Below are 13,098 nucleotides of genomic sequence, written 5' to 3' on the forward strand. Positions count from 1 at the left end.
GTGAAATTACAATAATATTTCAACTTTGCAAGAATCATAACAATAAGTATAATTTTTATGTCAGCTCATTGAGTATCTCACTGTTCAGTGAAACCCTGTAATGTATCCTGTCTATTTGTTTAATGGTAAGAATCCTTTATATGAGTTACACCACTATCACTATAAAAAGTCACCATGAAGTGAAGTAACACTACTCACAATACAACAGCCACTAGATGGAGCTTATTTTAAAATAGATTATAAAATTTAAATGAGCATATGCTGTATCTGTGAGGAAAATACACCACCTGCAAGTCTCTGATAACTGGGAGCTGAAGAGTTATTGCCAGCATTACCCTCTCACCGATTTGTATTTATTTGTTTACTATTTGATTTTTCAGGCAGCACCATGGTTTCCTTGTTCAATGAAAGTGGTGAGTTAAATGTTGGAGGATTCCAGCTCAAATTGAGACAAGGGATGCCATCAAAAGAACAGATTCCTCTTACTGCATCATCACTCAATCACCAACCTACAATTCCCTGCTGCAGTTTGTTAATTCGACTTTTACCACACACACAGGTAATTCAGCTCAATTATGTTAGGAGGTGCATTCAGTATTTGTGTACCCATGGTGATGATTTACAGTTCACTTCTGTAAAATGTAGTTCTTATAAAGAGTGACATGAATTTACCTTATGATACACACAGTGTGGGGGCCAGTTAACTCAGTTGTTTAGATGCCTAGTGTGTGATGCAGAAGACACCAACGGCATGGGTTCAATCCCTGTATTGGCTGTGGTAGTTCATGGAGGCCTGTCTCCTAACCATGTCCAATGGAGTGGTGCCCCTCAAGCTATATATAATCAATTGTCTCTCTCTCTCTCTCCCTAATGGAGAGAGATGCCTATGATGCTTTGTGGACTATTACAAATTACACACAGTGTCCATTTTTGCATACAACAAGATCTCACAAACAAAGTATAACCAGTTAATCTGTGTTAGGTGGTGTCAATTAAATGGAGAATGTCAGTCAGTAAACTTTACTGCTGTAAGTCTTTGGCCCTTTCTGGTGTATTCCCATTGTAACTTTGTTGAGAGTATGCTGGAAGGGCCAGAGCTCTAGACCAGGATGAGGATATGCTGGGTTTTAACATTGCACTACAGTTTCCAGGATGATAAATGGGAGTGGCAGGTGGGTAGAGGGCGGGCAGGCAGTGCTTGCATCTGGCCCAAATCAGGCCCTTAGGATAAGTGGACACTATCAAGCAACAAGGTTTTCTTCAATAATCTATCGAGCTCAGCCTTGAATATATTCAATATACACAGATTTTTGATCTACAAGGGAATCAGGGTTATGTGGGGCAAGCAGGAAAGTGAAGTTATTCCAAATTCAGATCAGCCATGTGTGAGAAATGGATGTTATTTTTAAAAATATTTTTGGGGAATACTGTGTTGTTCTGTGTTGGAGGCTGTGTGTCTGTGTGATTGTGTAAATGATTTAATTAGCTGGGCAAAGGTTATGAGAGACAGATTGTCTGGTGGGGTTTTAAAACATGAAAAAATAGAGGCGTTAGGTTTGAGGTACACGTGAATAGGCTAGATCTAACATTTGCATTTTTAGATAAATTGAGAGTTTGAATATCAAAGGGGAGTCAGAGGTGTACAAAACATGTTTGCATTTTGCAGGAATTCCATAGGTAAATAGAAGAAGGGATATTATATTTTTTTGACCAGAAAGCAAAGATAAAATAGAAACATGAAAGCTTTTATATTTGGAAGGATTTGAGTTTCAAAGAGGTGTGTGAACAATGGAACCTGGGATGAAAGGTTGGGGGGAAGGTATTTTAGAGTTACCATGGAGAGCTTAGCTTAGCTGTTGGGAGCTGTGAGATGTAGCTGTAGCTGGAACTGAGTTGGGAGCTGGTAGTTCTGGGCTGGGAGAAGATGCAGCTTGAATCAACTATCCTGTCAAGCCAGAAACGTCTTGGGTTGCAATAAGTAGTTTTGTTCTGAAGTCTTGGATTTCTACAACAGAGTGGAAAAGAGTTAGAGGTCATTTGGTATACCTTTATTAAAGCTACAGCGGTTTGCCTTGGTTAATATTACTGGATTTTTATAGTTAAACATCTATAAGGGAGTGTTAAACAAAAACAGAATTACCTGGAAAAACTCAGCAGGTCTGGCAGCATCGGCGGAGAAGAAAAGAGTCGACATTTCGAGTCCTCATGACCCTTCAGCAGAACTGAACTCAGTTCTGCTGAAGGGTCACGAGGACTCGAAACGTCAACTCTTTTCTTCTCCGCCGATGCTGCCAGACCTGCTGAGTTTTTCCAGGTAATTCTGTTTTTGTTTTCCAGCATCCGCAGTAGTTTTTTGTTTTTATATAAGGGAGTGTTGCTTGGAAGGCGTTTACTTGTGCCCCTGACCAAGTGGAGAGTCTTTTTGGGGGAATATTTTGTAAGACTAACTCTAATTGTGTAACTGTAATCTTGGCCAGGATTTTATGGCATTCAGGGGCGGGCCCAACACACTGGCATGGAAAATGATGCACAATGACATCAGGCGTGTGTCCCGATGTCATTGTGCTGTCTCGGGATATTTTGTTCAGCAGGTACGCATCGGAGTCAGCTGCACGCCTGCCGATAATTGATAGGCCTATTAAGGCCATTAACCAGGTAATGAACCTGAACTTCACGTTGCCCGTCCAACCTTACATTTGGCGGGCAAGAGCAAAGGCCAAGCGGCCTTTACGTTTTTTAGGAAACCTCATCCACAAGCAGGATGAGGTTTTCTAAAGCTTTTACGAATTAAATAAAAACTTTTTCTGAAAAATAAAAACATGTCCCATCTCATGTGACACAGTCACATGAGGGGACATGTTTCATTAAATTTTATTGCATTAATTCATTTTTAAAAAAGCACTTCAATCTCCCTGAGTCAGTTCCGTGCCTCAGGGAGATTGAAGCATGAAAGAACGCTGGACCCGACTCTCCCTCCTCCCCCCGCCTGCACAGGTAGTGCTCAGCACTACCGCTCGTGTATTATGCTGGGCGGGCCTTAATTGGCCCGCCCGTGTAAAATGGCGGTGCGGAGCTGATTGCAGGCGGGATTCAGCTCTGCAACTGCCCCCATCTGCTCTCGCTGAGCCCGCCCGATGTGGGAAAAATTCAGGCCCTTGTGTGCTTAAGTTTTTTTTTATTGTTAATAAAACTTTTGCTTTTAATTTTTAAAATCCCAAAAGTGTTCCTGGACTTTTTGCTGCTGAGATCAGTATGGGGGAGGATCCAGTGGTTGTGGTCCATTTAGGTGCCAATGACATAAGCAGGATGAGGAAGAAGGTTCTGCATAGCCAGTATGACGAGCTAGGCACCAAATTAATTTCTGGATTATTACCTGAGCCACATGCAAATTGGCATTGGACAAATATGATTAGAGAAATGAACGTGGGAGAAGTCTGTTCTGGTTTGTGGAGCTCTGGCACCAGTATTGGGGAAAGTGAGATCTGTATCATTAGGACAGTCTACACCTGAACCGTGCTGGGGCGGGTATCCTTGGGAGCCACCCAATCAGGGAAATAGAGAGGGTTTTAAACTGAATAGTGGGGGCAAGGGATCAAATTTAGGAAGATGTGGTAAACCAAAGAGTAGAGACAAGGAAAGAGAGACAGGTATTAATATGGGAAATGATAAACAGACTGTGACAGGAAGTACAGAGACTTCAAACCTAACAGTAAATCAGCAGATAAGGCTAGAAGCTACAAAAACAATAAAAGGGCAAGACTAAAGGCTCTGTATAATAATGCACATAGCATTTGAAACAAAACAGATGAACTGATAGCGCTATTAGAAATAAATAAGTACGATCTGATAGCCATTACAGAGGCATGGCTACAGGATGACATGGATTGGGACCTGAATATTGAAGGGTATGTGACATTTAGAAAGGACAGGAAGTTAGGAAAAGGTGGGGAGTGGCTCTGTTAACTAGTGATGGTATTAGCACATTAGAGAGGGATGACCTAAGTTCAGGAAACCAGGATATAGAAGCAGTTAGGATTGAGATGAAGAATGATAAAGGCAAGAAGTCACTTGTGGGAGTGGTGTACAGGCCCCCTAATTGTAGCTACACGGTAGGACAGTGTATTAAAAAAAAGATAATGGGAGCTTGCCAGAAATGTATAGCAATAATCATGGGGGATTTTAATCTACATATAAACTGGAAAAATCAGATGGGCAAAGGTAGCGTAGGTGAGGGGTTCATAGATGTTTTCAGGATAGTTTCTTAGAGTAGCAATTTCTGGAGCCAACCAGAGAGCTGGCTATACTAGACCTGGTATTGAGCAATGAGATAGGATTAATTGATAACGTCATAGTGAAGGCACCCCTAAGTAGCAGCGATCATAATATGATTGAATTTTACGTTCATTTTGAGGGAGAAACGAGTGCGTCCAAGACTAGTATTTTAAACTTAAATAAAGGCAGTTATGAGGGCATGAAAGCGGAACTAGCTAAAGTCAACTGGAAAATGAGGTTAAGGAACATGTCAATAGAAGTTCAGTGGCAGACATTTAAAGGGATATTTCAGAATACACAAAATGTATACATTCCAATGAGAAAGAAAAATTCCAAAGGGAGGGCCCACCATCCATGGTTAACTAAAAAAGTAAAAGACAGTATCAAATTTAAAGAAAAAGCATATAATTACGCAAAGATGGGTGGCAGATCAGAAGATTGGAAAGAATATAAAGAACAGCAAAGAATGATAAAAAGATTAATAAAGAGGGAAAAATTAGAGTATAAGAGAAAGCTAGCTAGTAATATAAAGACAGATAGTAAAAGTTTCTATAGATATTTAAATAAGAAAAGAGTTAACAAAGTGAGCATTGGTCATATAGAGAGTGCGTCTGGGGAACTGATAATGGAAAGTAGGGAGATGGCGGATGAATTAAGCAGGTATTTTGCTTTGGTCTTCACTGTAAAAGACAGAAGTAACATCCTGGAAATAGCTGTGAATAAGGAAATGGAAGGGAGGGAGGAACTCAGGAAAATTACAATCACCAGGGAAGTGGTATTGAGCAAATTGTTGGGGCTGTGGGCTAACAGATCCCCAGGTCCAGATGGACTTCACCCTAAGGCCTTGAAAGAAGTGGCTAGTGAGATAGTTGATGCTTCCCTAGATTCAGGGAATGTTCATTAGATTGGAAAGTAACAAATATAACTCCCTTATTCAAAAAGGGAAGGAGACAGAAAGCAGGAAACTAAAGGTCAGTTAGCTTAACATCTGTCATAGGGAAAATGTTAGAAGCTATTATTAAAGATGTTATAGCAGGGCACTTGGAAAAATTCAAGGCAAACAGGCAGAGTCAACATGGTTTTGTAAAAGGGAAGTCATGTTTAACTAATTTATTGGAGTTCTTTGAAGGAGTCATGTGTGCTGTGGATAAAGGAGAACCAGTGGATGTACTGTACTTAGATTTCCAGAAGGCATTTGATAAAGTGCCACATCAAAGTTATTGCAGAAAATAAAAGCTCACGGTGTAGGGGCTAACATATTGGCATAGAAAGAAGATTGGCTAGCTAACTGGAAGCAGAGGGTTGGCATAAATGGGTCTTTTTCTGGTTGGCGGGATGTGACAAGTGGTGTACCACAGGGATCAGTGCTGGGGCCTCAACTTTTCACAATTTATATAAATGACTTGGATGAAGGGACCGAAAGAATTGTTGGTAAATTTGCTGACGACACAAAGAGAGGTAGGAAAGTAAATTGTGAAGAGGATAGAAGGAGGCTACAAAATGACATAGATAGGTTAAGTGATTGGGCAAAGATCTGGCAAATGGAATATAACGTGGGCAAATGTGAAATTGTTCATTTTGGCAGGAAGAATAAAAAAGCTTATTATCTAAATGGTGAGAGATTGCAGAGCTCTGAGATTCAGAGAGATCTGAGTGTCCTAGTGCATGAATCACAAAAGGTTAGTATGCAGGTACAGCAGGTAATTTGGAAAACTTTTAGAATGTTATCATTTATTGTGAGGGGAATTGTTTACAAAAGTAGGGAGATTATGCTTCAGTTGTACAGGACATTGGTGAGACCACATCCGGAGTATTGTGTACAGTACTGGTCTCCTTAGTTAAAGAAAGATGTAAATGCAATAGAAGCAGTTCAGAGAAAGTTTACAGGACTATTACCAGGAATGGGCAGATTATCTTATGAGGAAAGGCTGGACAGGTTAGGCTTGTATCCACTGGAATTTAGAAGAATAAAAGGCGGCTTAATTGAAACCTTTAAGATCCTGAGGGGTCTTGACAGGGTGGATGTGGAGAGGATGTTTCATCTTGTGGGAGAGTCTAGAACTAGGGGTCGCTGTTTAAAAATAAGACAGAGATGAGGAGAAGTTTTTTCTCTCAGAGAGTTGTGAGTCTTTGGAACTCTGACTCAAAATGCAGTGGAATCAGAGCCTTTGAATATTTTTAAGGCAGAGCTAGATAGATTCTTAATTAACCAGGGGGTGAAAGGTTATTGGGGGTAGGCAGGAATGTGGGGTTGAGATTACATTCAGATCAGCCATGATCTTATTGAATGGCGGAGCGGGCTCGAGGGGCCAGGTGGCCTACTCCTGCTTCTAATTCATATGTTCATATGTTTTCCAAATACAAAAAAAAGGTTGTGGCCCATAAGCCAAGTTTCCCTCTGGGATTTGGTTTGCGCAGCAATTAACATTGTCTGTGGTCAGAACAGATGATCTTATCGAATGGCAGAGCAGGCTCGATGGGCCAAATGCCCTACTCCTCCTCCTATTTCTTATGATCTTATGTAGGGAGTTTCTGCTATGCAGGTGTGAGACCTGGTTTAATGTCTGTTTAAAGGACAAAAGTGGGAGCTACCTGAACCTTCCAGCTAGGTTCATGGCCTGGACCCCTGAAGAAAAATGTGAATTTTTAATGTAAAAATATTTTAAACATTTTGTCAAGGGAGCTGTAGGAGGCATCTTTAAGTCAGTCCCTCAAAACATGGCAAACACCCTAGATTTGCCCCTACTAACACAGGCCCTTGCCAGTCCTGTGGAAAACAGTGGACCTTCCCCAGAAAGTCTGCTGAGGTTAGTGGCAGAGGTGCTGGGTAAGCACATCCCGGGTCTTATGCTGGAAACACTCCCCTTGCAGATTTTCGGAGCCCTAATAAACAGAGATCATCAAGCTGGCAAAAAGGCAAACTAGTCGAGAAAACTCACTCACATAACTGAGAAAAGAGGAATACCAACATATCTGCTGTGACCCTTGTGCTATCCTGCTTAAAGATTGAAGGTGAAAGGTCGCTGCTAACAAGAAGGCTATCTTTTTAGTCAAGAGTTTGAAATTTCAAATATTTTTGTGTGCTCATCCATGCATCTGAACTATTTCATGTGGACATTGAAATTTTGAGAAGCATTTTGCCCCTCTGAGCATTGCTGGACACCTGCTGCGCCCCACCCTGTGTTGCTATGATGATAATGATCCTGATTTAAATATAGCTGATAGTGTTTGAGTGCACTGGCCTCACATCCACTAGAAAATTGTGGGCTTCAAAATGTTTGGGGATTTAATGGTATAGGTCCCACGACCTAGTAATGCTGTTAAACTTGTAGACAGTCCTGTCTTTGATGCAAAACTCTGCTTAGACTTGATCTTGGGATATTTCTAATCTAATATTACAGCAAGGAGATGTCTTTACCCACTGTGCCATTGAGGGAACTTAGCAGTTCTATTCTTCCAGCTGAAGGTGTCTGCATATGGGTGAGAATACTGAAGACAAAGTAAAAACTGCCGTTTGCTTGGTGTAGTAAAGTTTCTTTTTGCAAGTTACCCTTTTCACTCAATCCCTCTGTATCAGCACAAATAAAAAAGAAATAAATACAACAATGAAATCCTTCTCCAAAATGTCCTTTTTTTTTGCTTTGACCAGGATCCTGTGCCTCCTCCAGACTATCTGAGTGGATTTTACTTCACTGATGACACAAAACCAAATCAATCTGAGCTGGAGATAATTTCATCCTTCCAACAGGACAAGGAGTTCCCAAACTCTGTGGGTGGTATAGCAGCACGGTTAATGGCAAAGGAACAGACTCAGGGTAAGGACTTACCTTAACATGCATTCCCATTTGATGCTGAATTAGTTGATCCTGCTTGACTGTGATGGAACCATAATCAAGCAAAAATCACAGAGTGTTCAGGAAACAAGGGAGAAAGCTCGAAGGAAAAAAATGGAATACATTTCCAGGCTTTCAAATGAATCACGGCAGTGATGCACACTGTCCTGATAACAACATAATAGACACATTCCTAGGCCGGGATTTTCCATGCCCGATGGGTGTGTTCGGTGGCAAAATTGGAGAATCTCATGAGAAGGCCCCTAGATGCGTTTCCCGGCGACCTGAATCCAGGAAGCAATTGTTGTCCCCCCTGCCACCCATCAATGGCAGGTCACATTTCTCGCCCTTGAAAGTCGGGAACTTAATTTGAATGCATTTGCAGTTCATTATTGTGGCCACATGCCAGAATCGCCCCCCACCCCATGTCAGATTTAAAGCCCTCATTGGCGTGATTCTACAAAAGTGTGATTTACAACTGCCTTTAAAAGACGTGCACCTGGCAACCTGAACTTTGAGGAGAACTCAGAGGTGAGTGCACACAACTTTGCGCAGCGCTCGTGATGATCCCAATGCATGGAAGTGGCTCTGCGGATTCGGGGGGTGGGGTCACAGGCAAGTCTCCACAGTGGCTCCTTCATGGTTGGTTTGTGGTGCCGGGACAAGGGCTATGGTGCAAGGGGGGAAGGGGGTTAAGGGAACTTAGGGCAAGGGCAACAGTGCTGGGGAGAAGGAAACCTCGGGCTAAGGGCTACAGTGCAAGGGGTGGGGGGGTTCATGGCAGTACAGACTTGAGGTTGAACATCAACACATGCTGAGGGTGGGGGGGAAGAAAATGGCTGGGAAAGTGCCAAAATGTCAAAGATGAGCACTGTTCTGCAGCTGAGAGCATTTAGCTTGAGCTGAATTGACATGCTTGGAGTCAGACTAGCCAAGCAACTGTGTTCACTCAGGCAGCACTAGTTCCTGACTGCCAATGATTGCTCCTTGACTGTTAACCCCTCATATGCATACTTAAAACTTGAATGAGTGCTACGGTGCTACAAAACCATTGGGCAACTGGGCAAGCTTGAGGATCTTCTTTGGAAAGGTGACCATCGAACACTGCCATGTCCGCTCCTAGTCCCTTGCATTATGTTTAAGTTGACATTGAAAAGTCACCCTTATGGTCCAAGCAAACCATGAAGCTTTGGAGTACAGGTTAGGACAATGACTGCGCCTGAGATGAGAGTTCAGGATGCAGTCAAGTGGCCAAAGCTGTCACCACTTGGTCATGTGGTGTGGGGCAGTGCTAGGTGAAGACATGGTGAACCATCATGCACACTAAACACTGGCATCCACATGGTGGCCTGGTCTCTCCGGCATATGTTAAGGAGAGGCTGCCACAGGTGATGACTTGACCAAGAGTGGTCCTTAGGAGAAAATTGTTGACTCTTGTGTCTCTCTCTTTGACACTGCAGTGAGGAGACCATCAGGAACATGGAGCCTGGTGATCTCGCTGTCTGCCTCATTGCTTATAGGCAGGAGAGAAGGAGAAGAATGCAATGGAGGCGCCATGCTCGCCAAATGAAGGAGCAGAACCCTGAAGACCAAGGGGCGGCACGGCCTCCGTTGCATGCATAGGATGAACTGCACAGAGCTGTTGTTCATGGGTGCTTCGCTAAACACAGGGTCTAAAGATGTACTACCTGCAGATGAGCAAGAGCCAGTGTCGCCGATGCCTGTGCATGTCAAGGGAACTGCTCACACACATATGCCAGCTTCTGCAGGATTTGGCATCACGGGGACTCAGAAGGCATCTACTGCCAGTGGCAGTGAAGATTACTGCCACATTCTGTTTCTATGGTGGGGGCTCCTTCCAAGGCTCCACTGGGGACCTTTGGGGGATCTCGCAAGCTTCCACCCAGAAATGTATCCAGGAGGTCACAGATGCCCTTTTTGCCAAGGCACACAACTTTGTCAACTTTGACACAGATCAGGCAAGCTAGGAAGCAAGACTGCTGGGATTTGCTGAGACTTCTGGATTCCCACAGGTGCAGGGTGCCATCGGCTGCACTCACGTGGCTCTTAAACCTCCCTGGCAACAAGCAGTCTAGTATGTGAACCGCAGAGGCTTCCACTCTCTCAATGTTCAGTTGGTCAGTAACCATAACAAACAGATCATGCAGGTGTATGCAAGATATCCCGGAAGCATCTATGACTCGTAAATCCTTGGCAGGTCTCAGATCCCTGACATCTTCCAGGGACCACACAGGATGCAGAATTGGTTCCTTGGGGAGAAGGACTACCCACAAAGAACGTGGCTGATGACACCCATGTGGCAGCCTTAGACGCCTGGTGAGAGAAGGTACAACCAGGCTCATGCCACAACCTAGAGTTTGGTTAAGCACATCATTGGCATCCTGAAAATGAGGTTCCAGTGCCTTGGCAGATCCGGTGGAGCACTCCCCAGAAGGTGTCATGCATCAAAGTGGCTTGCTGCGCGCTATACTCAGCTGGGGTGAGCTCAAGATGCCCCCCTTCCTTTTGCATTGAAACTGATGGATGCCTGCAAGTGCCTCAGCGGTGGAGTCCAGTTCCTGCAGCAGTGGGGGACTAATGTCCTGGAGCAAGGCCTCCATGGCGGTGACCAGTGTTGACCATGGCACATTGGCAAGCTGGCGCTATCACCCCAGACTGAAGGCAGACGGACTCCTCCATCGTGCCTTGCAATCTAATGAGTGCAGTGCACATCCCTTCCCGATGTTCCTGAGTTTGCCTTTGCAGCTTCAGCAGCTGAGGTATGACCGAGTCCAGAGGCTCCTCATCTGACTCGGACTGAGTAGATTTCTGGCATCCTGCATCCTCTGAGTGCCAACAACCTGGAAAGTCCCTGCCTCTACCTGCAGCCTGCTGTGGATCAGACAGTGCGATGTACTCATCAGATTGTGACCCTGAGGCTACTCTAGAACTAGATCCCACCAAGGTGTGTGTCTCTGCGTTGGTGGAGGATGTGGGTAAATGCTGTGACAGGTCTTCAATTTCGATGTCTGCAGATTACTCTTCCATGGTGCACTTGAGGTTGAAGTTGAGGACCTGTCTCATGGACCCCCTCAGCAGCTTCCCAGATGTGCCTGCGAAAGCAAGGAGAGATAATTAGTGCATGGGCAGGGGACTGCGAAACAGGTGAACTCACTCACAGCATGTTTGTCTGATGGATGTTGCACTGCTGTTTCCTCACTTGGTTGAGTGCCGCCGACCTCACTGTCAGCACAGGAATGGTCATCATCATCGCTGACCAGCTAGATGGCTCTATTTTCAATGTCTCTGAGGACCTTGATGTTGGACATTCCTCCACTAGTCTGTGACCTCTCACTCCTCTTTGTTGTGTGCCAGCCTGTCCTGCATGAATAGAGATGGAGAGAGTGTGAGCAGGATGCCTGCCAGGCTAGATGAGAAGGATGCCTGGCATGTGCGGATGCTGTGTGGTGCCATGGATGGGATGCAGGGCAGATGAAGGTGTGTATGAGAAAGTGAATGGTGATGTCCCTGAGCTGGCAGTGAGTGAGATCCCTGTGGATGTGTGATGGGTTTGTGAGTGTGTGAGTTGAGAGTGATGAGAAGAGTGATTTACCCTGGCGGAATGAGGGAGATCATTCATCCTCTTGCAGCACTGAGTGGCTGTTCTCTTTTGAAGGGCATTGGTGCTGACCACCGCTTCCTCCCATGCTGGATTTGGTTCTTTGCCCAAAGTGGGGGTAGAGGACATCGCAGCAGGCCTCCACTGCGTCCAGTAGGTGCTCAAGGGAGGTGTCGCTAAATTTTGGGACAGCATGTTTCCTCCCTTAGGCAGCCATCAGTCCCCAGCAGCTTCATATCCCTTGAAAAGTGCTAGCTCTGTGCAGGGATGGACTTTAAATATGGCGCCCAGTTTACCGAAGGCCTGATGTCACAGCAGGACGAGGGAATCAGAGGCCGCCCTGCCAGCGATCTGACGTAAAACCTGTGCCTCTCAATTTTTTAAACAAAGTGGCGCATGATACAGCGGGTAAAAGCCGCCATTGCCAACGGCGGGTCACACGCCAATTTCCCCAACCGATATCAGACTTTGCTGATTTCTAGGACAATTCTGCCCTAGTTTCAATTGACACAATTTTTTTTCTCTCACTGCTTCTCCCTCCCCTGTTCCTGCTTCTTCCGAAAGCATTTGCTCCTTTCTGGAATGCAGTTCAAAGGCACTACCATCTGGTACCTCAATCAAGTGACAGTTGTTCAACTGTGAATCTATATGGTGAGCATCAGCATCATCACAGCTGTATCAGGTCCTTACCTCTAAACACATGCACTTCTAGCTAGTGATCAGGAGTGTATGCTTTGACTCATTTTCCTCTACCTAAACCGGCAGCACTGAGACCAAACATGGTACCACAACAGCCACACCAACTGAGATTTGCTAATTCAGCACAGAATAGGGTTGTCAACTCTGGTTGGCCATATCCCTGAAGGTTTCATCTCAACCTTTGATCTTTAACAGCCCAAATCAATCCTTGTTGGTGTTTATCCTCCATGCAAGCAGCTGTGCTAATCTCATATCTGTGCTCTGTTTCCTTATCCCTTTATTGTCCTCTCCTTCAAGCACCTCTTAAACCTATTTGTATACGCTGAAAGATTGTCACCTTGAAAACTATGCTTGGCAAACTTTATCTTGTTTATTTGTAAATGCACCAAGAAATGAATTTATACAAAGTACATCATTATGCTGAATATGTGTAGTATCATTGTTATAATGGCATACAAAAGTACAACCTAAAAAGCTTCTTGCACCTGCCAGTCATGCTCCTCCCACAATGTACAATCAACTCTATAATGGACTCTGCCCTAACCAATTCTACCGATCTAATCTCCTGAGGAAAGATTCTGGATAGTTTTGTCAAATGCATCTTCCTCCTTCCACCAAGCTACATCAAATGGATCTCCAGAATATGTGCCCATCCTTACATGTATTGGGGGGTGT

At 44.3% G+C, this 13,098-nt stretch overlaps 1 protein-coding gene across 1 annotated transcript in view; it reads left to right on the top strand.

Annotated features, from left to right (window-relative positions):
* Positions 1-361: 361 nt before the first annotated feature.
* The window catches only part of LOC144684295 (uncharacterized), a 50,586-nt gene continuing 37,849 nt past the window's right edge, over positions 362-13,098 (top strand). The window contains exons 1-2 of the mRNA XM_078547922.1: positions 362-559; positions 7,922-8,087. Of these exons, the coding sequence (XP_078404048.1) occupies positions 389-559; positions 7,922-8,087 (337 nt within the window). The 5' untranslated portion in view covers positions 362-388. The remainder of the gene's footprint in view (positions 560-7,921; positions 8,088-13,098) is intronic.

The sequence above is a fragment of the Cetorhinus maximus genome, chromosome 9 (genome assembly GCF_964194155.1).
Source record: "Cetorhinus maximus chromosome 9, sCetMax3.hap1.1, whole genome shotgun sequence".
NCBI lineage: Eukaryota > Metazoa > Chordata > Chondrichthyes > Lamniformes > Cetorhinidae > Cetorhinus > Cetorhinus maximus.